General features: G+C 37.5%; 6 protein-coding genes across 24 annotated transcripts in view; 4 read left to right on the forward strand and 2 right to left on the reverse strand.

The window, feature by feature from the left end:
• Positions 1 to 10,505, forward strand: part of LOC100121891 (serine-rich adhesin for platelets) — a 42,757-nt gene extending 32,252 nt beyond the window's left edge. For 9 of the 12 annotated variants that reach the window (XM_031921911.2, XM_031921915.2, XM_031921913.2 and 6 more), the window contains 5 exons: positions 2,990 to 3,415; positions 4,466 to 4,471; positions 4,786 to 5,217; positions 5,304 to 5,777; positions 5,859 to 10,505. In XM_031921911.2, coding sequence (XP_031777771.1) covers positions 2,990 to 3,415; positions 4,466 to 4,471; positions 4,786 to 5,217; positions 5,304 to 5,777; positions 5,859 to 5,930 — 1,410 coding nt within the window. In that variant the 3' untranslated portion in view covers positions 5,931 to 10,505. The remainder of the gene's footprint in view (positions 1 to 2,989; positions 3,416 to 4,465; positions 4,472 to 4,785; positions 5,218 to 5,303; positions 5,778 to 5,858) is intronic. The other 3 variants (XM_031921920.2, XM_031921921.2, XM_031921919.2) reach the window with 2 other exon arrangements.
• A 674-nt stretch (positions 10,506 to 11,179) lies between these two features.
• LOC100115951 (ubiquitin-conjugating enzyme E2 N) lies at positions 11,180 to 14,874 on the reverse strand. Of its 3 annotated transcripts, none has more exons than XM_008218140.4 (3): positions 14,060 to 14,874; positions 12,769 to 13,047; positions 11,180 to 12,686 (listed from the first exon to the last, which is right to left on the reverse strand). In XM_008218140.4, the coding sequence occupies exons 2-3, from the start codon at positions 13,011 to 13,013 to the stop codon at positions 12,473 to 12,475; spliced, it is 459 nt and encodes a 152-aa protein (XP_008216362.1). In that variant the 5' UTR covers positions 13,014 to 13,047; positions 14,060 to 14,874; the 3' UTR covers positions 11,180 to 12,472. The 3 variants fall into 3 exon arrangements, with proteins under 3 accessions (XP_008216362.1, XP_031777788.1, XP_032452045.1); XM_031921928.2 differs by lacking the exon at positions 14,060 to 14,874 and adding an exon at positions 13,777 to 13,977 and having other exon boundaries at positions 11,183 to 12,686; XM_032596154.1 differs by lacking the exon at positions 14,060 to 14,874 and adding an exon at positions 13,663 to 13,922 and having other exon boundaries at positions 11,183 to 12,686.
• LOC100115911 (lipid droplet-associated hydrolase) lies at positions 14,249 to 16,470 on the forward strand. Of its 4 annotated transcripts, XM_008218138.3 has the most exons (5): positions 14,249 to 14,363; positions 14,644 to 14,884; positions 14,997 to 15,353; positions 15,433 to 15,624; positions 15,699 to 16,470. In XM_008218138.3, the coding sequence occupies exons 3-5, from the start codon at positions 15,015 to 15,017 to the stop codon at positions 16,140 to 16,142; spliced, it is 975 nt and encodes a 324-aa protein (XP_008216360.1). In that variant the 5' UTR covers positions 14,249 to 14,363; positions 14,644 to 14,884; positions 14,997 to 15,014; the 3' UTR covers positions 16,143 to 16,470. The 4 variants fall into 4 exon arrangements, with proteins under 4 accessions (XP_008216360.1, XP_031777787.1, XP_032452043.1 ...); XM_031921927.2 differs by lacking the exon at positions 14,644 to 14,884 and having other exon boundaries at positions 14,274 to 14,363; XM_032596152.1 differs by lacking the exon at positions 14,249 to 14,363 and having other exon boundaries at positions 14,805 to 14,928.
• A 90-nt stretch (positions 16,471 to 16,560) lies between these two features.
• On the forward strand, positions 16,561 to 19,884 carry LOC100115873 (LDLR chaperone boca). 2 transcript variants are annotated; one of them, XM_001606720.6, is made up of 5 exons: positions 16,561 to 17,011; positions 17,388 to 17,462; positions 17,546 to 17,706; positions 17,784 to 17,928; positions 17,996 to 18,220. In XM_001606720.6, the coding sequence occupies exons 1-5, from the start codon at positions 16,838 to 16,840 to the stop codon at positions 18,056 to 18,058; spliced, it is 618 nt and encodes a 205-aa protein (XP_001606770.1). In that variant the 5' UTR covers positions 16,561 to 16,837; the 3' UTR covers positions 18,059 to 18,220. The 2 variants fall into 2 exon arrangements, with proteins under 2 accessions (XP_001606770.1, XP_032452044.1); XM_032596153.1 differs by lacking the exons at positions 16,561 to 17,011; positions 17,388 to 17,462 and adding exons at positions 19,045 to 19,239; positions 19,311 to 19,884 and having other exon boundaries at positions 17,996 to 18,982.
• Positions 19,758 to 21,554, forward strand: LOC100121861 (lipid droplet-associated hydrolase). Its single transcript, XM_001605419.6, has 3 exons — positions 19,758 to 20,620; positions 20,691 to 20,882; positions 20,973 to 21,554. Exons 1-3 carry the CDS (start codon positions 20,312 to 20,314, stop codon positions 21,411 to 21,413), a joined length of 942 nt encoding a protein of 313 aa, XP_001605469.1. The 5' UTR covers positions 19,758 to 20,311; the 3' UTR covers positions 21,414 to 21,554.
• An 11-nt stretch (positions 21,555 to 21,565) lies between these two features.
• On the reverse strand, positions 21,566 to 22,355 carry LOC100678740 (mitotic-spindle organizing protein 1). 2 transcript variants are annotated; one of them, XM_008218134.4, is made up of 2 exons: positions 22,333 to 22,355; positions 21,566 to 22,030 (listed from the first exon to the last, which is right to left on the reverse strand). In XM_008218134.4, exon 2 carries the CDS (start codon positions 22,006 to 22,008, stop codon positions 21,781 to 21,783), a length of 228 nt encoding a protein of 75 aa, XP_008216356.1. In that variant the 5' UTR covers positions 22,009 to 22,030; positions 22,333 to 22,355; the 3' UTR covers positions 21,566 to 21,780. The 2 variants fall into 2 exon arrangements, with proteins under 2 accessions (XP_008216356.1, XP_003423810.1); XM_003423762.2 differs by having other exon boundaries at positions 22,142 to 22,351.
• Between the last annotated feature and the right edge of the window lie 123 nt (positions 22,356 to 22,478).

Consider the following 22,478-nt stretch of genomic DNA (forward strand, 5'->3'; position numbering starts at 1 on the left):
ATGAGTTAATTATACTCGGTTTTGTACTAGATAAATAGTTATCGGTGAACTGCGTTTCGAGTGTAGTTAAATGAATATTGCATGTGTACGCGTTTGTTTCTCCGATGTTACAAGCGTCCGATGCAATGCGAGATTAATTAAATCAGCCCTGATCGGTCATCGAATTAGTCATGATTTTTCCTCGCTGCACTCTATATTTACAATTACAAATATGTACCGCACGGGAATGGATAGTTAATGTACGACAAGGTCAGAACGTTTCGAAAGTCACGCGCACGCTCTAACGATTTTAATTATGGCGACTAGCAAGTTTTTCCAATTCACGAGAAAATCACTTTCTCCCTGGCGGATTTTTCCGATTTAATTGTGAAATAATCGATCAAAACAAGAGGAAAAACCGATGCTCGGGTTACGCAATTCTCGCGGGCATGCGTTAAAGACGATTCATTAGCGTCACTGACGTGAGCGCGACGAGTATTTTTGTTTCGATTTGCTGCTGCGTTTTTATTGTATGGCATAGACGTAGTTCGAACGACTCGTTCCTCTCCTATAGCTCGTACATAGAATCCTAATGTCATTTATAACAATTCGAATATATCAGCGCCGACTACGATCGACCACGTCGACGAGAATAGAATAGCTCGAGTCATTATGTTTTGCATTTATTTAAACGATGTAAAATCGCCGACTTGGTCGTTCGATCGGCGCAAGCTTACAATTTCGAATGTATCAGTAAGAACTAAAAAAAATAGAGTAATGGAACATTAATAATTATGGCCAGCTCGTGCAATAATATTATGATAATAATTGAAGGCCTGAATGTTATATTAATGTAGCGACGCCTTTACCCGCTCGTCACTCCACTTGACTCCAAGCCCTTTTTCTTTTCTACTTCTTTCTCTCTGATCCTCTCACGATTATACTTTCTCACCCTCACGACACTTCACCGACCTTCTATTATACCTGTCACACTTATTCCTATTTATGAACAAGATTATATATCTTATGTCTTTTTTTCTGTCTTTTCGTTGTATACTTTATACTGTCTTTGATTATTTTTGTTTTTTTTGTTTGTTTGTTTTTCGTCGCGATTAATAACTGTTGTAAAATTTCATTTTTATTATTTTTCTCTTGAAAATTGCTATCTCTTATCGTTCTACACTTCATTTATTCGTTTACACTATTATTTGAAAGATCTCGAGGTTTTATTGATGTTTACTACACGTACCTTAACACTTTTCCCCTATCTGTCTCTCTATCTCTGAAACATCTTATGTCTGACTGCCTGCGAACCCTAACTACTTGAATCTCGCATACTTCTTGCTGTCTCTTATCGTAGTTTGCTATATACTATTTTAAGATTAGATTAAATGCCTTGTGGTGGATTTCAAAATACTCTAGACTGTCTACTCATTCAACTTACAAATTATAATTTTAAAAATTCAACATCATTCATCACACTATTCGTAGACTTGTATTCGTTTTTGTTTTTCCACAAACACACTTTCAGGTAGATGATAATGACGTATTACACTAAAAACTATAGCGAGAACAATTAAAGAACGCAGCCAAAAGAAGCCCGAAATTAACCGTTGAGACATGCGCTGCACTAATCCGAGCTTCACGAAAAGATGCATCGATTAATGACGAGAAGCAGCGCCTTTGTATAACACTCGAGAACCCACCAGAAAGCGACTTTATAGTGTGTGTGTGTGTGTGTATGTATGTGCGTACGATGTGTGTAGGTCCCTTGCACTTAATTGCGTTTACTCTCACAGTATCATACTAAAGTCTTCCGGCGCACAAAGTATGTAACGAGCAAACTCTGTACGACAGAATACGAGGCTCCGCAGCCGCACTTTATTACCTATACTCTTTATAAACTCTCTTTCTGATATCGACTGCGTCTTCGTAACCATCGATCGCAGCGGATCATGAGAACCTCTTATCGCGTCGAGAGGCTTTTTTCGGCTGTAAATCTTTGACGATCCCCTCGAGACAAATATTTCGTTCAGTATATAGTTGAATTAAACATGTATTATATTATACTATATTACATATTCATATTCATTATATTTAGTATCTCTGTATTGCTCCGTATATCTATAGATCTGTATGTCTGTCTTTTGAGGTCGTGTAGTAAACATCAATAAAACGTCGAGCCTTCATTTGTATCCTCCTTCGTAGTTATATTGTGACAATGTAAGCGTACAGCATGAACAAAAAAATAACGTCTGTCGGAATTTCCGATAATTGATACCGTAGGAAGCTTATAGTAAGCACTCTTTGATTCTTTAAAATTTATTATATCAAATATCGTATACTTTGTAATCTATCTCTGTTGTATCTTTAAACACCTTTGTTGTACCGATCATCTGGTATTGATTGTTGTTGTCTCTCCAAAATTCCAAGCTCGTTTGTCGTAATCATTCCAGTGTCCGATATATTATTATCGTAGATTATAACGTAGATGGACAATCCTCTAATGTTATCCGTGATCGTAGTGTGTATTCTATATTATATTTCTTTCTCTCGTGGCTATGTGCATTGAACTTGAATCGATTGTTGCTTTGCCGCATACCGTATATTGTATATTTATATCTGTGTCATTGACGAATGTTCGGTAAATCTCATTCTCTGCGTGTGCATCTTCTCTCGAAAGTCTCCCCTGTGTCTCAGTAGCTCAGAAGCTCTTCAACTACTGAATGCTTCCACTACAGATTTATGAAATATAACAATATGCAAATAACATCACTTGGACAAAATTCAAAGCATTCCGTAGTTACAAGCCCGAATCAAGAAATTACCAAGTCGTGTTTACCTAGACTTACCGTCAATGTCTCAATATGTATCTCTCTCTCTCTCTCTCTCTCTCTCTCTCTCTCTCTCTCTCTCTGTACCACCCGAGTCGCCGAAACGTGCGTAGCTGCATCACTAGTCAGTGGTATCTCTCTGTTTCTGTCTTGTGAATCGCCCGGTGCTGTTAAAGCCCCAGGATGGCCCGAGCTCCCCCCTCGACATCCAGCAATCACCGCAGCAAGTACCACAACAAGTACCGGCCCCGCCACCTCCGCAACAAGTACCACTGCCACAGACACAAGACCAATCGTCCTCGTCGTCTTCTCGTAATAACGTCACCAGCGCCGCATACGTAGCCGCCAGATGCAACAGTAGCCTGACGTCCCAGGATGAGGAAGAGGAATGCGACTCTAGCGAGGAATTGATGGCTGGCGAAGCTCAGGTCGCTGTTCAACCTAGACCCAAGCCACAACAACAACAGGGTCTTGCCTCAGCTGACCCAACGGTCTTCAGACTCCAGTTTCTTGGTTCGGTTGAGGTCGAAGAAGAGAACGGACGTAAGCGCCGTAAAAGACTCAAGAAACATATGGTTGAGGAGGCCGTCACCAAGATCAAGGTGCCACTGCCCACTTTTGTCGATACACAGAACAACTATGCACACAACCATACGACACCGGAGAGTGCACACTTCGACCTGATACCCTAAACATATACTTACATCCCATTTCTTATGAGACCTGTTTTTTTTTTCTGTGAGATAAAACGGAGGACTACTACTCTGTGGTGATAGTTTTCCTAGTCTAGAAATTGTAGGAAGGTTAGATAGATTTGGAGTACATTAATTCCTTTAAGGCGAGTATGATTAAACTTGTGAGCATTTTATTGAACAATTGTAATTAAATTGTAGATACTCATTGAGTAATCAAATCATTGTATAGTTATCACATCTTAGTCGAATCGCAATCATTCTTGACAAATCAACTTTCAACAGTATACTGATTCACTAGACTGTGCATGTGTTACATTCAATCAGATGTAAAAGAAAACGCATCTCCCAAATAATTAATTCTCATGATGCGTTCATAAATCGTCGGCATCGTTTCGAACTTTGACCGAACACTAAACTAACGACCCTGAAACAAGTTTCCAGATCGCCGACAGCGTCTTCTCACTATTCTACATCGACCAAAGTACGAATCTATATATGATTTCCTCAGTTTTATTGATTTTTTTGTTGTTTGTCATGGACGTGCCGTGTGATCTTCTCTAATAGTTATAGCTGCGTTTTGGGTTTGCTGTATGATTTGTTTGAGTTGTGTGTTTATATACGGCTTTTGCGCGATTCATATCGAGGTGTATAGCTCTCGATCACTATACTATTAACAAAGAGCAGAGTATTTCTTTCTCTCTTCTCTATATCTAAACTACATTACACTCATTCTTCCAGATTCTTCTCTCAATCCAGACATTCCTCCCCGTCCGCAGCAGAATAATCCTTGAATAATTACGTTGTTGTTATTATACAGCCAGTGCGCCAATCGCTACATATTGCCTACTTCCAACCTAACATATTAACATCTAACTTTAAGGATGAATAAATAAACTCTGCATCGCTAATATTAACCAATTGCATTTTTCATCTTTTCCATGCTGCTTTCGCGTGTAGGCTCTGGTAAGTTCTTTTTTTTTTATAAAGCTTCCATTGATGCTTTTCAAGGGGATACGGCAGCAAACATTATCTCACTGTACAATTATATGTGACTTCGTGACCGCACAAGTCAATGAAATCTGCCAAAGCACAGTGTATTGCAATAATTCATGATCATACCGACAAGTGTCTGTCTCTCAGCACTGTCTTGTGAACGCACAACTATAACGTATTGCTGTCTTTCCCCTTGAGAAGCCTCTTTGTCCAGCAACGCCAGTATAAACCTGTATCCTAGCATCATGCTCGAACAATCTAAAAAAAAATCCTAAATCATATAGGCACCAGACGGCGAGTCACAACCCAGTACAGAAGTGGACCTGTTCATCTCGACAGAGAAGATCATGGTGTTGAATACCGACCTGAAGGAGATTATGATGGACCACGCGCTGAGAACGATATCCTACATCGCAGACATAGGTGATTTGGTCGTGCTGATGGCGCGGCGAAGATTCGTGCCTCACGAAATGGACGAGGCTCCGAAGAATAGGACTCCTAAGATGATCTGTCACGTGTTCGAGAGCGAGGAGGCGCAGTTCATCGCGCAGAGTATTGGGCAGGCCTTCCAGGTGGCTTACATGGAGTTCCTCAAGGCTAATGGTATTGAAGATCACAGTTTCGTAAAGGAAATGGATTATCAGGAGGTTCTCAACTCACAGGAGATCTTCGGAGATGAACTGCAGATGTTCGCTAAGAAGGAAATGCAGAAGGAGGTTTGTAGTTTTACGACGTTTCATCGGTTTAATGAACAAAATCAAGAGTCTATACTAATTTACAATAACGATATAATTTTTTTCAGGTGGTAGTACCAAAAGCCAAGGGCGAAATCCTGGGCGTAGTTATCGTAGAATCTGGCTGGGGTTCGATGCTGCCGACAGTAGTTATAGCCAATCTAGCACCAGCAGGTGCAGCTGCGCGCTGTGGTCAACTCAACATCGGTGACCAGATAATCGCAATAAACGGCGTGTCGTTGGTAGGTCTTCCTTTGTCCACCTGCCAGACCTATATCAAAAACTCGAAGAACCAGACGGTCGTGAAGCTGACGGTGGTTCCTTGTGCCCCGGTTGTCGAGGTCAAGATCAAGAGGCCCGACACCAAGTATCAACTAGGCTTCAGTGTGCAGAACGGCGTTATCTGTAGCCTGCTACGCGGTGGTATTGCCGAGAGGGGCGGCGTCCGGGTCGGACACCGAATCATTGAGATCAATAATCAGAGCGTCGTCGCCGTGCCCCACGAGAAGATCGTCAATCTACTCGCTACATCCGTTGGCGAGGTGAGTTTTATGAATATCGTGTAGAGTTAAGGTTTAATTTCTGTATAATTGAAGTTGTTAAACATGTTATTTTCTGTGCAGATCCTAATGAAGACGATGCCCACGTCGATGTTTAGGCTGTTAACGGGCCAGGAGTCACCGGTGTACATATAAATAAGAGGAAGCGAGAAAGAAGCGCGTTCAGTAAAAACCTGGCCGTTTTACTGGCAGTGAACAGACAATACATCCGCCACCCACCAGCAGCATCGTCGAGTGCACGAGCGAGGAGTACACTATAGACAAGCGCAAAAGAGCGTAAAGTAACGATAATACGTAAACGTTAATAGCTCTTGCGATACGATCACCACACCCTGAATAACCTATGACTAGGCAATATTATAATTATCATGAGTATGTGTGAATCGGTCTGTCAACTGGAATTCTTTCGCACGCGTCTCACTTCCGACAGGGCACCGGGTGTAGAACGTTTTTTTTATGATTCATCTGGGTGCATTTCCTCTCGCGCTGCTTCGCGAGCGAGCGCGGCATCGGAACGGGCAGCTTAGCATTTTTTATCGTAATAAGACTCAAACAAAAATAAACTTCATGTGTGCACTGAATTTCGCTTGCTTCAAGCCGTTAAAGTTAAACTGAAGAGTTTTTGCGAGCTTCTGGCGCGAAATCGTTTGGCCAAACCGGTGCTGCCTTCGTTCGTCTTGGTGCCTGAATATTGATTTAAAAAAGAAACACAGAATTCGTACTGACGAGGGCAGTGATTGGCTTTGCGACCGAGCGAGCTTTAACATTCTCGACAGTTTTGAATCTTGCGAGAGGAATGCTCCTCATATAAAGCACAACAGGCATCTCAAAGATGCTGCACACATATACACGTATTAAACGAAGAAACGAGATTCATAGAAAATTGAAAAAAAAAACAAATTAATGAATCAACCCAAAATAATCTGCGAAATAATGCCACCGTCGTCGGTCATGCGCGCGCGCACACAAATCACGCATAGACGAACCCAGGAAAGAGATGACGGATGATGTTTACAAGTACGATGTAGCGTGCGAAAGAAAAAAAAACAAATCACGTAAAATGAAAGAGGATAAAAAAACATGCACATGATTATAAATAGCACAAAGCTCCCGAATATTAATTTGAGCGGGGCTGGAACTGTATATTATTATAAACGTACATTAAAGATTTAAATGATACGAGAGAAACGAGAAAATAAGACACGTATAACGCTCGACGGTAAGCGTGTCGAGTAGAGGAGGGACAGGGTTTAGTCACCTCCGCACCTTTCGTATCGGAGACCCTGTTTGTCATCCTTGAAGTGTATTCCTTATCGTTCGAGTATCCCTTATCTAAAGAAACAAATAAATTCTTTCTCCTGCAGAGAAGACAATTGGGGGAATAAATAAATAATAGTATTAAGATGAAAAAAAGAAGTATATACTGATTAAGCGTCGCTTGGGATACGCGATTGCCCGAACTTCTCTTATTGATTTGTACTAATATTAATATATAAATATATAAATATATTGACGCGCAAGACTCGTCGCGATTGTCATTATTATTGCACGTTGAAATCCGACTGTATATCTAGAGAAAAAAAGAGGACAACAAAGATTTGCGTGAACGAGCTGTGAAGGTCGGCGAGATGTGCGACCATTAATTGTTACAATGCTTTGTTTCTGTTTATTTTTACTCATTCTAATTTACTATAAAGATTGGGATCTTTGGGATGTGAAAAGTGCGCTATTGGTCAGCAGATCAAAAGTTGAAAAATTCGATTGTATGTCATAACTGTCAAGTATTGAGAAATAATTAGATATGTTATAGCTCGTACCGCTAAGATGCCCTTATGAGGGCAACTAATATTTGTACGCAGTAACTGTACACTGTGTAGATTCCGACGATATGTGCGTGGCGTCGGTCTTCACAGCACGGTCTACCTTCAAAATGTATATCGTTACAAAGGCTTCGTCTCGGAGAGACGCCGCGAAGGGCAAAAGAGTCGCGCAAGCGTAGAAAATTAGAGAGCAAGGAGAGAAATATAAGAAAACTAAAAATAAAAACAAAATCGAATACTCGATGAGCCATCGCTTAGGAGCCGCCGCCACTCTCCTGTGTATCGTTTTAACGAGGTGTAATATCCAAGTTTTATCTATTTTTGCTGACGACTTTTCGACTCTTGAGCTATTCCGCTTTAAATATCGAGAAATACCAAAAATTAAATAAAAAGGATAAATGCTAAATAATGTAAGAGAAAGAGCAGGATAAGAGGGAGGAAGTGAGGGCGAAAGGAATAAAGCAAGTATTAGATTAAAGAAGTGGCGAAGGGAGAAGAAAAACGCCAGATGTAATGTGCGCCCAACGGGAAGTCCTTGGCGCCCAAGTATCCTAGCGTTATTACCCGTAAGAAAAGCTTTAATGTTCTGTGTTTGCGCCAGTCACTATGCATCGATGAAGAAAAAACTTTTGTGACTGTTGACTATTTTTACGAGACAATCATCTGAAACAGCGATTGATTTGTTCGATTACACTATTTTGAATTTTGCGGGAAGGAACGGAAAAGTGAAAATTTCTGTATCATGCGTACCGAAGTCGTTTTCTGAAGGTTCGAAAACATTTTTCTAAGATCTGTAAAACTGCTACCGAGAGCTTTCTTACAATGACTTCTGCAGTATACCGAGTATGTATATATACAAAGAATATATACAAAGAAAAAGGAAAGCTTAGACGAGTATAATTTTCAGTGCACGAAATTCAAGTCAAACGAAACTGGGCAAGGGATATGGATCTGAATAACAATTTTGCATTTATTTGCAAAAAAAACTAAAACAAAACTGCTATCGATTTGTTACACTTTTCTCTCGTCGCAATTCAGCGAAGTGCACTCGAGCTTCAAAAAGCAGTTCAGGTCCTCATCTCCGATGCATGTATACGTTTAAAGCCGGTGAACTTTGGCGTGGAGGACTTCCCGTTCCTCGCCAACAATAGGGCGCCGCGATAGGCGTTACAATGGGATCAAACAAGATGTACAGTCTCGGGAGTGGCACAAGTCTTAAATCTAGTCATTAAACGCTGTAAGAGTCAACGAGGGAGACGGCCGATTAACTCAGAATACTCACGCGACACACTCCGACTGACTTCATCTCCGGAAATCAACGACGTTACAGCAAGTGCGGCTGCTGCGAAAACACCGATCGGCGTACATCGTTATTTCATTAAAAAACGTTTTGTTGTAACTGTCGCTTTCTGTAACTTCTAGGAACCAAGCGATATCATCAGCCTAGCGATTCGCGAAAAACGTTTTTCATTCGTTTCTTGAATACCAGTCTGAAAATATTGACAAATGTTCCTCGAAAAGAAGAAAGATACTGTGTCCTTAATATCGGTTTGCGTAGACCCATTAATGTTAAAGAGTTTGATTGTGAATTTGGTAGGCCCAAGATTTCGTTGACCGGAATATACTACACGTGGCTCGAACGGGCATTTTTTTATACGCGATTACGTTAATGTAGGTTCGACGTCGGCGTTACTGGGACTGTTATAAACAAAGATACTTTTGCATAAACGATTCGTTAGATCAGTATAGAATCATCTTCGAGTAAAATTTACCAACAGTTCCAGATAAGACAGCGTTCCGTACGTCGTTATAGGTTCTTTTTCTACGTTGATCGTATGTACAATTTATAATCGCCAGCCTGTGAATATGTAACAATTGTTTCCCTTAATTCGTTCGTCCTCGCGAAAACCGCGCAATTATTCCCGCGTATCACTTTCTCGAAGCGCGCATTTAAAGAAAGATATTCGCTTTTTCATCCAAACACACTCACCCGCGACACTCGGTTTTTTACGTTTCTAGGCTAAGCATATTAAATACAAATACAAGCATCTTGGTGAATTCGCGCGCTTTTTTCGAGGACCATTCGTTGTTTTCTCGTAGCTAATTATCTACACTCCCTATAGTAAGTTTAGTAAATTAAAAAAGTAGTAGCGAGCGCCGAGAATACGGACCGATGTATAAGTGTGTAAAAAGGAGGGAAGCTTCGACTGCGTTGTGAGAGACGAATTATTGCGAAAAAAGAAAGATAGACAAAGAAAATCTGAGACTGTGTAAACTGAAAAATCGTTCAATATAGTGCTTTTTGCGAGTTAACGATAATAAATGTTATAACAAGCGGTAAACATACAAGGGCCATAGAAAAAAAGACGAGCTTTTTGCATCGACTTTAATTGCATACGACACATGGCATACAGGTGCACAAGTTTCTTAAAGAGAACACATGCATAACGTAACCGTAACCACGCTAAATTGAACGGCGGAAATTGATAAGCTGTAATCGTGTGTACTGATGATCTATAGGTACCGAATGCGGGATAGAAAGAAAAATGCGAGTTTGCCCACTTGTGCGATATGCGAGTAATGGGCGCGGAGAAATAATTATATATATACATAAACTTATACATAAAAAAAAACTAGAGCTTGTGCTGGTAGCTTCGAAGTCATGACACATTCTCAGAGATACACGCATAATACAGCAGATGGAATAATTAAAAAAAGGACACAACCACAAAGCAGGCTACGAGGAAAAAAATATCATGACTATCTTTATCAATGTTTGTGAATGTATTATAAGTTACGGTTAACAAGTAAGCGAGCTATTGAATGTGTATATGGTAATACTATACTAGTCCATACAAAAACAACAATAAACTGTAATTTTGAACTCAAAGCTGAATGCAATTTGTTTTTTAGATTTACTCCAGTATCCTTGATTGTTTTCTAATAAGCAAATGATTATACTGCAAAATTGTAAGCTATTGCTGAATAAAAATAAGCATTTCTTGAAAGTCTTCAGTGACGACGAGTGCAGGAGAGTCTTCAGTGTTGTAAGAATGAATAACAAACTCTGTATCGTTTCAACACCTTAGATCCTTTATTCTCTTATCTTTGTTTATCTCCTCAATTACGCGTCGATTCACGCGCTCTTGGTTTTCGTGAATTAGGTTTTTGCGTCGTGGAAGAACGTTTTTCTTAAGCTCTGCTTCGTTATCTAATTTACTACTGCGCGGATCTAAGTCTTATGCATATTATACATAACTTTTAATTAAAAGCGATTTCCTCCACTGACAGCGTGCAATGCATTTCATATACGCAGACGACAGCTTTATTCTTCTCAGCGACAAAGTGATATTGTTTGAATTATTATTTAAGCAATAGAACCTGGCCATAAGCAAAAACTCGTTGAACAAGGCACGAGGTGATGATAGCCATAAAACTTTGTCGACATTTTCTCTTGACATTTTATACTCCTGACCTATATTTGAAAAATAATAATCTTCGATGTACAGTTAAGATAATCAGTGCTGTTTACGTAAGTCGTACACAATAATAATTTGCTCTTCATTCTTTAAGTTTCAACTCCTTTTTATTAGGTCATAGCCGAAGCGCACAAACACAAGTGGGGATTCTGAGAACAACAAAGAATATTTCAGCAGTTCATCAGTTCCTTGTTTTTTTTTATTTTACTTTATAAAAGTACTCGCTTCTCAAACAATTATTTTCCTTACTTAATTAATTCGTTATACAATAAACGAGCGATCTTAAGTCTTATCTACAAAAAAGGAATACCTTAATGCTTTACGCAGAAATTAAAACTAGGATATCAGTTTTTTCGTACCCCCTTCTTCTTTTACAATCATTCTTAAGATAACGATTTTAGTATGTTGTGGACGACTGGCAGAGAATTCACTTCCGAGACCCATTTAGCTTTTTCTTTTAGAAATAAAAGAGAACCGCCATTTCCATTAAATTGTTATTATAAAATTCATTTTACAAATATATATAACCTTTAGTGCCAGCAATGTGTCGTACGTACGCGCGGTCCGATGTTTCTCGTTTTCTTTATCATCTCTGATTCTTTCTCTTGTTATTATATTTACGCAAGCAATTTAAAAAAGACGAAGAATTATCTGCCAGCTATGTAGCATAGAGACCTTCTGTTTTCTCGTTTTTTTCACGTCTTTCCGTTTTCTTACTGTTATATATACTCGATGCTGCACTCATATATGAAAAAGGTTCACTGGAAACTGCAAGCTCATTCTGTGTTTTTTCTGTGTCTTGTGAATGTCAGTGTGTAGGTGTGTCTGTCTGTTAATATCGCGCAATTACAATCGCTCGTCTCTGACGAAAGCGGAACGAAAGAAATGCATAATACAACTATTACGGTTTCATATAAAAAAAAACGAAAACAAGAAGTAGAGATAGATTTACAAAAAAGAACACGATTGCCTTGTACTACCTGGGATCATAACGGCATCAATTGCTTACACGGAAAGTATACATCCCAACGTACGACTGTTCAAAACTTTTTCATAATATTTATTTCCAAAGCTTTCTCGTCGGCATCGATAGCAAAAATCTGCGTATATTGTCTGTAATTAAAGTATTAGGGAAATTAGAGAGAAAGAGTATACAAAGAAAAATCTAGCAATCGGAAAATTGTGTGTAGGTGTGTCGTGTGTCGTCGAAGGGTATATATATATATATATATCGAGAACGAGAAGAAAGACGTATTTTGCATTATTCAAAGCCCGGCTCGCTGTGTTGGTGGTGATGGTGGTGGTCGTCGTCGTCTCAGGCTCAACGACGCGCCTGCCTCCGAGAACCGCAGTGATGATAGCGCTCGAGCTGCTGAGATCAATTGTCAGTCATGGCGTATCTGCGCGTCCATTCTTTGGCATTGCGTATCGCCTCGCTCTCGTTGACCTTCCAAAGTTCGGCCACATCATTGGCAAGAGGATCATCTGGATTCGGGGCGCTCAGCAGCGCCTGTATCGACAGAAGCACCGTCCGGATCTGTAACGCCGGCGACCACTTGTCCTTCAGGATATCTAAGCAGATTCTGCCAAGTCTGGAAATGAGATTTATCCATTAGATACTTAGCTTTTCATTTGCTTTTCCACGAAGTATAAATAAGTGACATAATGTCTGACCTGTCGATGTTTGGATGATAGATTTTTGTAATAAATCTAACTTTTGGTGCGGACATGGGATAATCCTCTGGTAAAAACAGTTCTAGTTTAAAGAGTCCACCTTCAAAAGGTGAGTCCTCGGGACCCGTAACTATCACATGAAAGTATCTGGCATTAGTGTCATCGGGCACTGCACTGATCCCGGGCACTGGCTCCTGCATAAGCCTCTGCGTCTCTTTGATGATTCTGCGCGGTAATGCAGCCATTTTTCTGCCTTTTTTGTGAGTGTTTTAGAAATTTCTAGAAAAGTACAAAAGTATGGATTAGCTATACACACACACACACAAACACACACACATATATATATAACCAGACATATCTAATTATCTTTATTGTTTGGAAATCAATAGCGCTCTGTCATAAATTATTTTGAAAAAATTACTGCAAAAGTCTATTTCAGTGTAAAACAGGTATATAACAAACAATGATAATTTATGTAGTGGCTTTTTATCAGACAAAAGAAAAAAGTATCCAATGCTTAATTCTTACAAGTCGCTTGATGCTTAATCCCAGAATTAGCAATAGAAACGAATCTACATAGATACAATCTTTTGAATAAATAAAAGAAGATTAAAAATAAGAACTGATCAATACTTAGGCTTGAAATCCATATTTCAAAATACTTTTCTTTGCTGCTAAATCTTACAAGTAAGCTTATAGCATAATCTCAATGAAAAACAATGAGCCATAGCAAACAAAGAATATTAAAAAAATCAGACAGGAGCAGCAGAATCTGGCAAAAAGCTCAGGTCTGCCACTGAAAGGAAAACAATGAGACAGTCCCAAATGATTCACTCTTGTATTAGGTTATGTTCAGCATCGACTGGCTGCTTCATTCAAGCCCAAAAACTATACCTTCTCTCTTCGCAGTCAAGAGCCCACCCCCATTGCTGATCACAACAGACCATACAAAAAGAAGCCATCCAAACAACAACCACCCACTACGACCAACAACCATCCAATAATCACCCGTTCGCAGTAAAATTCCGTGAAAAGACCACTTGACTTCAAAGAACCTCCCAACTCTCTCCTCCAACTCGAAACGTCAAACAATCAGTCGAAAACCTCCAGTTCCCAAAATCAGCTGTAGAATCTACCAACAGCGAAACCGATATCCGACAGGCCCAAACCTCCGAACTGTAGCCATGCACGCACACACAGACACACACAGACTCGAATTCCTCAGCCGCTCAGTCTTTCTAGACATCACCTGGAGAAGAAAAACTACGGATTAGAGCTGGTGTACAAGTACCTCGACAAGGACGAAATGATGAGCTTCTCCTTCCAGAAGACTAATTAATATATACGCGGACGTCGAAATTATGCTGCTGCTGCTCTGGCCCCCCGAAGGACGTGCGTACGCCTGCCTAGTGCCTGTGACTCTCTCGCTCTTTCTTTCTTTCTCTCTTTCTCTCCTCCTTCCTTCCGCCTTCAGCTGTGCCGTATAGGTAGTGCTGCCGCCTACTAATGTAGTCTATACTGGAGCGGCTGCGCGACGCGCTAATTTACGGAAGCCCGATCAAGACGCAGCTAGAGAATATATTTACTCGATATAGGTATAAATCCGTGAATTTTTGCGCGATCGCGAATTATTATTAGTCCTAGCTGGATATTATTATAGCCGTGCAATATAATAGAATGCGCTATATATAATTGGGCGCGTTTTACCGAGAAATTCGAAATTTATCGATAGCCGTTAACGAGTGTTTAACGAGCGTATACTACTGAAAAATATCATAATTATAATATTCTTAATCACTCTCGAGCGATATCGTTGCTGGTTTGATGGGACTCCAAGTACTTATATCTACGAAACGCTTTTACTTTTTTTTTCAGTTGCCGCGCGGATCGAACAAACATCACCTTTTAATCGGAGTACTCCAAAATATATATCGCAAAGTGCGAATCCGCCTTCAATCTTTGCAGCAGCTTATATAGCTATATCTGTTTTCTCCTCCGATGCTCCGGTTTATATGGATAAGTGATTAGAGATGAATTACGCGAGAAGAATTCGTGAAAGCCCGTGACATTGACAGAGGAGTATAGGTTACTCCGATATGCAATATTAAACTGCAGTGTAAGAGCATTGATCAATTGCGTTTGCGACACGTCGATGGTTTAGTTCGGTTTTCTTCGTAGACGGCGTTGTGTGCTGTAATGAATTAATTATTTTCGTTTGTAAATTATAGATAAGCTGCTAATAGTTCATGTGCTTAGTCAGCGAAAAGACCCAGAAGATGCATCGTGCAACGGTGAAGATCAATGAGATCCCTACGGAGATCATCACTTACAACCGTTGGATCGAGGAGGGTATTGCTGTTGGCGGAAGAAAGGATGTTGTCATAGTTATAACTGGAAATCCTGGAGTTCCAGATTTCTACAAGGGTTTCGCTGAGCAGTTACAGGCTAAACTGCCCAGCGAGGTACCAATATGGATTATTGGTCATACAGGGCACACAAAGACACCTGATAATTTGCCTAACTGCTATCCAGACACCAAACCTGCGAGGCATCTGTATGATTTGAAGGGCAATTTGAAACACAAGGTAAGAATTGGTATATTAGGCAGCCCTGTTGAACAATTTATAAGAAGTATGATGATTAATAGCATGGTTTTTATTACAGATAGAATTCATTAAACAGTATGTCCCAGCAGATGCAAGGATTCACATCATTGCGCACTCCATTGGCAGTTGGTTCACCATAAACCTTCTCAGAGAGACAGAAATTGCTGATAGAGTAGTCAAATGCTACTTGCTGTTCCCCACCATTGAAAGAATGGCAGAAAGTCCTACAGGTCGATTCCTGACTGGTATAGTGAGTGATCAAAAAATTATTTTAAGCACAAACCCTTGACTTATCATATTCTCATACTCAAACACTCTTTGCAGGTGTTAAGAATAGCTGCGGTGATCATATTTCTCAGCTGGATTTTCACACTGTTGCCTTATCTACTGCAAGTAGTCCTAATCCGTGTATTTGGTTTATTCTATGGTATCCCAGCCCACCAAACAGGGGCAGTGCTACAGTTAGTACACCCTATTCCACTAAAACGAATTTTCTTGCTGGCTAAGGATGAGATGATTCTTGTCAAGGAGCTTGATGACAACCTTATATCCCAGCACAAGCGCAAGCTCTTTTTGTACTATGGTGCCAATGATGGTTGGACACCCATACGGTACTATGAGGACCTCAAGGCTAAGTTTCCGGATATAGATGCTCACCTCTGCAGACGAGGCTTCCAGCACTCATTCGTACTAAAGGTAGAGCACTCTGTGGAGATTGGCAAGATGATTGGGAACCTCATTAGCGAATCTATCTCGTCCCTGGGATAATTATTTTAAATCTGAGAGGCTTTTTTAAAAGATCTTATCACTTTCTGCACACCTATTTGTCTCTGCAATCAAAATGAACCTTTGATACATGTTAAATGACTTTAACCCAATGTTAATTATTGGAATGATACCGCAATTATTACACGGTGATGTTATTTATGGTAATGGTTATTTATTTAAATAGATAAGACTGCATTTAATTTTATATGACTGGTCATGATGGATTGATAATGTGATATACTATAATTGTATAGTTTTAGTAACGTTTTTTGTACGAGAATAAAATATTGTGCGCTTACATAAAATAAAAATTAAGTTTTTACTTATACTCATCATTACAAAAATATATATAAAAGAAAATACATATTCCCGACAAAAACATAATTAAGGGATAAGTGGGAGCGCGATCCTTCGAAAATGTCGCGGTACATACCTATACCTACATAAGCGGTAAGTGTATGACGTAAACTGTAAACATCAGCACGACGGACAGCCTATTGGATTCGACCACTTGGCGTCGGCGCGATTTCCGCGTGAGCTAACTCTGACTGCCCATCTGCAGTCGTCCTCTCGTCCTGTTTTTCATTACGGATTGACGATCAAAACATATACGAGATTTCATTCAAAATTTTGAGTTTTCGAGTGTAAGAACTCGTAAATACGTGCGTGTGTCGTGAAATCTAACCTAAACGAAAATGGAGCTGAGGACTGTACCTGGTGTAAGGTGGAGATTATCATTGTTTTTGTTGGTGATTTGCGTAATTTTGTTGACGGATGCGACTATGGAGAAGAAAAAGGCGAAAAGAATAGGGAAAGATGTGAGAGACATGACCGATGCTGATTTGGAGCACTTACTTGACCAGTGGGAGGTGAGATTATTTTGTTTGTAATTGTTGATAACAAGAAACTTATTTTATTTTTCTAATCTTGAAACTATTAGAATAATCAATAGTTATATGAAATTTGCAATCAACTGAATGTTTTTGTTTTATTACTTGAACTGATTAAAAAAGCATTACAATGGAATGACAATGCATTTGATAACTAAATAAAAAATCAATGAAGAGCAGGTCAAAGTCTACACTTGATAACTACTATCAAATAGATTACTCACAGTTTTAAAAATACACTTTTAGGCTATATCTTGTTTTGTCGTGGTTATATTCTTTAATATTTTTGGAAAATTAAAATAAAGGTTATTCTGATGACACGTATGTTTAAAAGAATAAATTATTTTCTACATAGGAAGATGATGAACCATTAGAACCAGATGAACTTCCAGAGCATCTTCGTCCTCAGCCAAAAATTGACTTATCTAAAGTAAATAACTTAAATTTGAAAAAACTTATTTTTCTTTGGAATAAAACTTGGAGCAAAATACTTAACTATTATTCTTTGTTTAGATGGATCTTTCAAGTCCTGATAATCTTCTAAAAATGTCCAAAAAGGGTAAAAGTATTATGATGTTTGTGGATGTCAATCCACAACTTTCAGAAAATGAAGCTGACAGTATTCTACGCATTTGGCAGAGTAGCCTACAAAATAATCACATTATTGCTGAAAGGTAATTAACATTTTTACAACAATTAATAATTTGGCCTTTAAGTATTTGTATTTCCAAATTATTTTTTTGTATTACAGGTATCCCATAGACCAAAAGAGAGCAATATTTATGTTTAGGGATGGAGCACAAGCTGTGGATGCCAAAAATTACCTCATTGAACAACCCGAATGTTCCCATGTAACATTAGAAGGTCAAAACTATGTTGGAAAACACGCCTCTAAGGTATATTTTAACAACTTATAACTAAAACAGTAATGAAGATTACATTGTTAATGAGGATTCTTTACAGGAAGTTAAAGATAAACTAGAAAAAATGAAACCTAAGGGCACAGTAGAGAAAACAGAGTTATAAAATTTCTGATAAAAGAAACTCTTATGTGCTAAATATTCTTGTGTTCAAGACTATAAATGGCGTACAGATCGTTTTTCCAGTGATATGAGAACAAAACATAGTTTATTATTGCATTATACATATATTTGTTACTTTTATTAATAAAAATCAATTTTTTATGAATATTTTGATTTTTTTAAAATATATAACACTATTTGAATTTGGTGGTTTTTCAAATTATTCATAACAATGCATAATTGCTTTACAACTCCAAACTTAGCTGTAACTCAATAAAGGTCAGGCTCTATTTGATAATGACAAAGTGCTTTAACCTCTGATACAAAGTTTGTATAAATTCAACCAAAGATAAGTTAAGATAAATGAATTGCACATTTTTTTGAAGCCATCATTATCTGACACTCGTACGATATATCAAATACATATAAGCATGTGCTGTAACAGATTTGCATTATGTTTTGAATAATGCTACACACATCTTGAAAGACTATTCTTAATAACTAGTGTTTAAAAATCGTTGCATAAAATTAATAAATTTTATTCCCTTCAATTACTGATTTTGTAAAAGATAACTGATATAATTTTTTACAATTAATAAGCTGAAAAACGGAAGAAATGACTGAAACAATAGTGAAAATTAATGGTGTACCAACAGAAATCATTGTCTATAATCATGAGGTTGATGAAGGAGTTTGCGTCAATAGTGGAAGAAAAGATGTTGTGATAATTATAACAGGAAATCATGGTGTTCCAGGATTTTATAAAGAATTTGCTGCAGTTATTCAATCAAAGTTGCCAAAAGAAGTACCAATATGGATAATAGGTCACGCAGGACATACCAAACCACCAGATGATCTAATTCACGATTTTCCAGATTTTGAAAAAGAGAAGCATTTATATGATATGAGTGGCAACGTACAGCACAAGGTAAATAATTTTGTTTTATTTATTACATTTCTTTCTAAATCTCAAAATTAAATCAATTACAGATAGATTTTATCAAAAAATTTGTACCACCGGATGCAAAAATTCACATAATTAGTCATTCTATTGGAAGCTGGATAAATTTAAAATTGTTAAAAGAAAGTAGCAGCATTGCCAACAAAGTCGTCAAAAGTTATTTACTTTTCCCTGTAATTGAAAGGGTGGCAGAAACACCTAATGCGCGTTTTTTTACGAGAACAGTAAGTTTATAAAACAAAATCACGTTCTGCATTTAATTTAAATTTTAGTTTTAATTCATGAAATCTTTCAGATTTACAGATTAAGTGCCTTCATCATTTTTTTATCTAGCTTTTTCGCTCTCTTGCCTTCTCTAATACAGATCTCTATAATTCGATTAGTTAGCTTAGTTTATTATATACCATCAAGTTTGAATAATTCCATAATGAAGATGTACCATCCAGAATCTCTGAAAAGACTTGATTTAATAATAGCTCAATCACTGAAGTACGTAAGGGAACGCGATGATGCTGTCATAGCCCAACATAAGGACAAACTTTTCTTGTATTATGGTGTCAACGATGGTTGGTGTCCTTTAGATTACTATGAAGATCTCAAAGCCAAGCATCCAAATATAGATGCTTGTTTGTGTGACCAGGGTTTTGATCACACTTTTGTGTTGAAAGATGCCATTGGAGTTGGAAATATGGTTGGAGATCTTATCAACAAGTCAATTTCATCAAGAAAAAACTGATTTTTGTAATTTATAATGTTATTTATTTATGCATCATTTTGACTGTATGAGGCAAATGTAAATGTATATTATAATAGGTGTAATAAGAAACAAAATAATGTTAATTTATCAATAATCATATTTTTAATGAAACCAAGTTTCTTTATTTGTATTTATTTATTGTTTTTAAATATATTCAAATATTGATCAGGTTCCTTCTTTACCAACACAATACGATATCCTGAGCTGCAAGCTAGTAGCATTGGGGTACAGCTTTATTACAAAACACATTCCAAGTGCTTTAAAGACAAATAAACTTTCGGACAATTCTCATTAATTACTAAATAACTTTCTATCGCTTATTTATAACTTATAAGAATTTTTTTCTTTTGATAAAGTCAATACATTCAGGTTATAGCCTAATTACTTGTCCTTCAAAATATTGTTGAAACAGTTAAGTTTTGATGCGATTGGCTATGAAACCAATTATTAACAATCGTGTTCATGGAATCATGCAATACTGTGTTAGTGTAGTTATATTCATTTAGTAAGTGTTCTGTCTACTACAAACTTTTGAAAAAATGAATCATGCAATAGTTAAAATAAATGGAGTACCAACAGAAATCATTACCTTCAATAGATGGATTGAAGAAGAAATTCCTGTTGACACAAGGAAAGATATTGTTATAATTATAACAGGTAATCATGGTGTCCCTGGATTTTATAAAGAATTTGCCGAAGTGATACAATCAAAATTACCAAGCGAAGTACCAATATGGATAATTGGTCATGCAGGACATACAAAACCACCTGAAAATTTAATTCATGACTATCCAGACTTTGAAACTGAGAAGCATTTTTATGATATGAATGGTAACATCCAGCATAAGGTAAAGTTATAATGTAAAGATATCATCTGGTTTGATATTTCCTTTATTCATATTTTAATTCCAATTGCAGATTGATTTTATCAAAAGATTTGTACCACCTGATGCTAAAATTCACATAATAGGTCATTCTATTGGAAGTTGGATTACCTTGCATTTATTAAAAGATAGCAATATTGCTAATAATGTAATTAAATGTTACTTACTATTCCCTGTTATTGAGAGGATGGCAGAAACTTCTAATGGACAAAGATTAACTAAAACAGTGAGTTTATTTTAATCTAAAACATAGACTTTGCATGAAAAACAATCTATACATGTCATTATGCGATACTTTAATTAATTTCTTTTTTAGGTATTAAGAATGAATAAATTCCTTATTTTTCTGTCATGGCTGATTACTTTCATTCCCTATCTTATTCAAGCATTTATAATCCGGGTTATTAGTCTGTTTTACTATATCCCACCCAGTTTAACTAAACCTGTGCTACAACTGGTACATCCAGAGCCTATAAAGCGACTTTTATTGCTAACTCAAGAGGAACTGAATCTGGTGAAGCAACGTGACGACACAACAATTGCTCAGCACAAGGATAAACTGTTCTTGTATTATGGGGCTAATGATGCTTGGACACCAATGCATTATATAGAAGATCTTAAGAGCAAACATCCTGACATTGATGTGCATGTTTGTAAGCAAGGTTTTCACCATCCTTTTGTTCTGAAAGATTCTGTAGGGCTTGGAAAAATGATTGGAAATCTTTTGAGTGAGTCCATTTCTTCTGGGACTTGGTAGTCATTAATATCTACTTATGTGAATATTTTTCCTATTAGAAGTAAGGCAATGTCAATTAATGATAAGTAGACTAATACCACAAATGTAATTTTTCATGAAAGAATATAAATAAATGATTATTTTTGTGGATGTGATATGAAACAAAGTCTAAATCACTACATACAGATTATTTTTATTTTTTTAAAAAATCCAAAGAGATCGAAAGAATTCTATAACCAAACAATTTTATGCATTTATTGTTGTCATGGCTTCATACCTCCTGCTCACTTCATAATTTAAATTATATAAATACAAAAATACTTAATACTTAACAGTTCTTATAACAGAAAACTTAAGTTTAAACTCACTGTACATTTTCACACAATTATCATTTTTTACTTGTATATGTTGAAGTATTGTTCAAAGCCTTGGCTTCTCGCTGCATCTCCTTCACAATTGTTGCAAGGGCTTGTGGATTGACTCCATTTTCACACAATCTTACACAGTAACTGAGCGTTGTTGGATCTAAGTTTGTATTAAGAAGCTTGGATATCTTGTAGAGAGCTTGGAAGGTCTTCCTTGCTGTGTTGATTTGATGGTGAACTGGTTCCGGCATGTTGGCCTTGTTTGGTTTATTTCTACAAGAATCAAAAGTCATTATCGATCTTTTCTAAATTTCAAGCTTAGTAAAAACGGTTACTTTTCTATTGTCAATAAAAGTAAAATTGTAGACACCAATCGGGACTCACCCTTCGAAATTTGACAGCTTTTTAACTAGAAATTTTCAATTTAGAAATAAAAACTGTTCACTCCTTCTCAACAAACGTGAAATTTTTAACTAAAATCTACCGCAAAAATGACATGCAATCACGAATCAATAAGTAAAGTTCTCTCAAAAATTACGAAGCAGTATATAGGGATCTTTATTTACTTCGCTTACCTGACCTAACCTAACGGCCGTATAGTACAGCTGATGGTATGAGCAAAACCGTCTATAGATGGCGCTAGCAGTACAAAACTATACAAACGCGCGAAATTTAAATCTTAGTAAGTATATGCTTATAACGATTGTTACGCGTGGCTATG

The sequence above is a fragment of the Nasonia vitripennis genome, chromosome 1 (genome assembly GCF_009193385.2).
Source record: "Nasonia vitripennis strain AsymCx chromosome 1, Nvit_psr_1.1, whole genome shotgun sequence".
NCBI lineage: Eukaryota > Metazoa > Arthropoda > Insecta > Hymenoptera > Pteromalidae > Nasonia > Nasonia vitripennis.

What these genes read in the sequence shown, in the direction of transcription:
- LOC100115873 (XM_032596153.1), top strand. Translation starts at nt 18,671, where the DNA reads ATGACTGAAACAATAGTGAAAATTAATGGTGTACCAACAGAAATCATT. An exon ending in GTGGCAACGTACAGCACAAG is followed by an intron (nt 18,983 to 19,044) that starts GTAAATAATTTT and finishes AATCAATTACAG; the next exon opens with ATAGATTTTATCAAAAAATT. An exon ending in CGCGTTTTTTTACGAGAACA is followed by an intron (nt 19,240 to 19,310) that starts GTAAGTTTATAA and finishes GAAATCTTTCAG; the next exon opens with ATTTACAGATTAAGTGCCTT.
- LOC100115951 (XM_008218140.4), bottom strand. Translation starts at nt 13,013, where the DNA reads ATGGCTGCATTACCGCGCAGAATCATCAAAGAGACGCAGAGGCTTATG. An exon ending in TATCATCCAAACATCGACAG is followed by an intron (nt 12,687 to 12,768) that starts GTCAGACATTAT and finishes TCTCATTTCCAG; the next exon opens with ACTTGGCAGAATCTGCTTAG.
- LOC100121861 (XM_001605419.6), top strand. Translation starts at nt 20,312, where the DNA reads ATGAATCATGCAATAGTTAAAATAAATGGAGTACCAACAGAAATCATT. An exon ending in ATGGTAACATCCAGCATAAG is followed by an intron (nt 20,621 to 20,690) that starts GTAAAGTTATAA and finishes TTCCAATTGCAG; the next exon opens with ATTGATTTTATCAAAAGATT. An exon ending in GACAAAGATTAACTAAAACA is followed by an intron (nt 20,883 to 20,972) that starts GTGAGTTTATTT and finishes TTTCTTTTTTAG; the next exon opens with GTATTAAGAATGAATAAATT.
- LOC100115911 (XM_008218138.3), top strand. Translation starts at nt 15,015, where the DNA reads ATGTGCTTAGTCAGCGAAAAGACCCAGAAGATGCATCGTGCAACGGTG. An exon ending in AGGGCAATTTGAAACACAAG is followed by an intron (nt 15,354 to 15,432) that starts GTAAGAATTGGT and finishes TTTTTATTACAG; the next exon opens with ATAGAATTCATTAAACAGTA. An exon ending in GTCGATTCCTGACTGGTATA is followed by an intron (nt 15,625 to 15,698) that starts GTGAGTGATCAA and finishes CACTCTTTGCAG; the next exon opens with GTGTTAAGAATAGCTGCGGT.
- LOC100678740 (XM_008218134.4), bottom strand. Translation starts at nt 22,008, where the DNA reads ATGCCGGAACCAGTTCACCATCAAATCAACACAGCAAGGAAGACCTTC.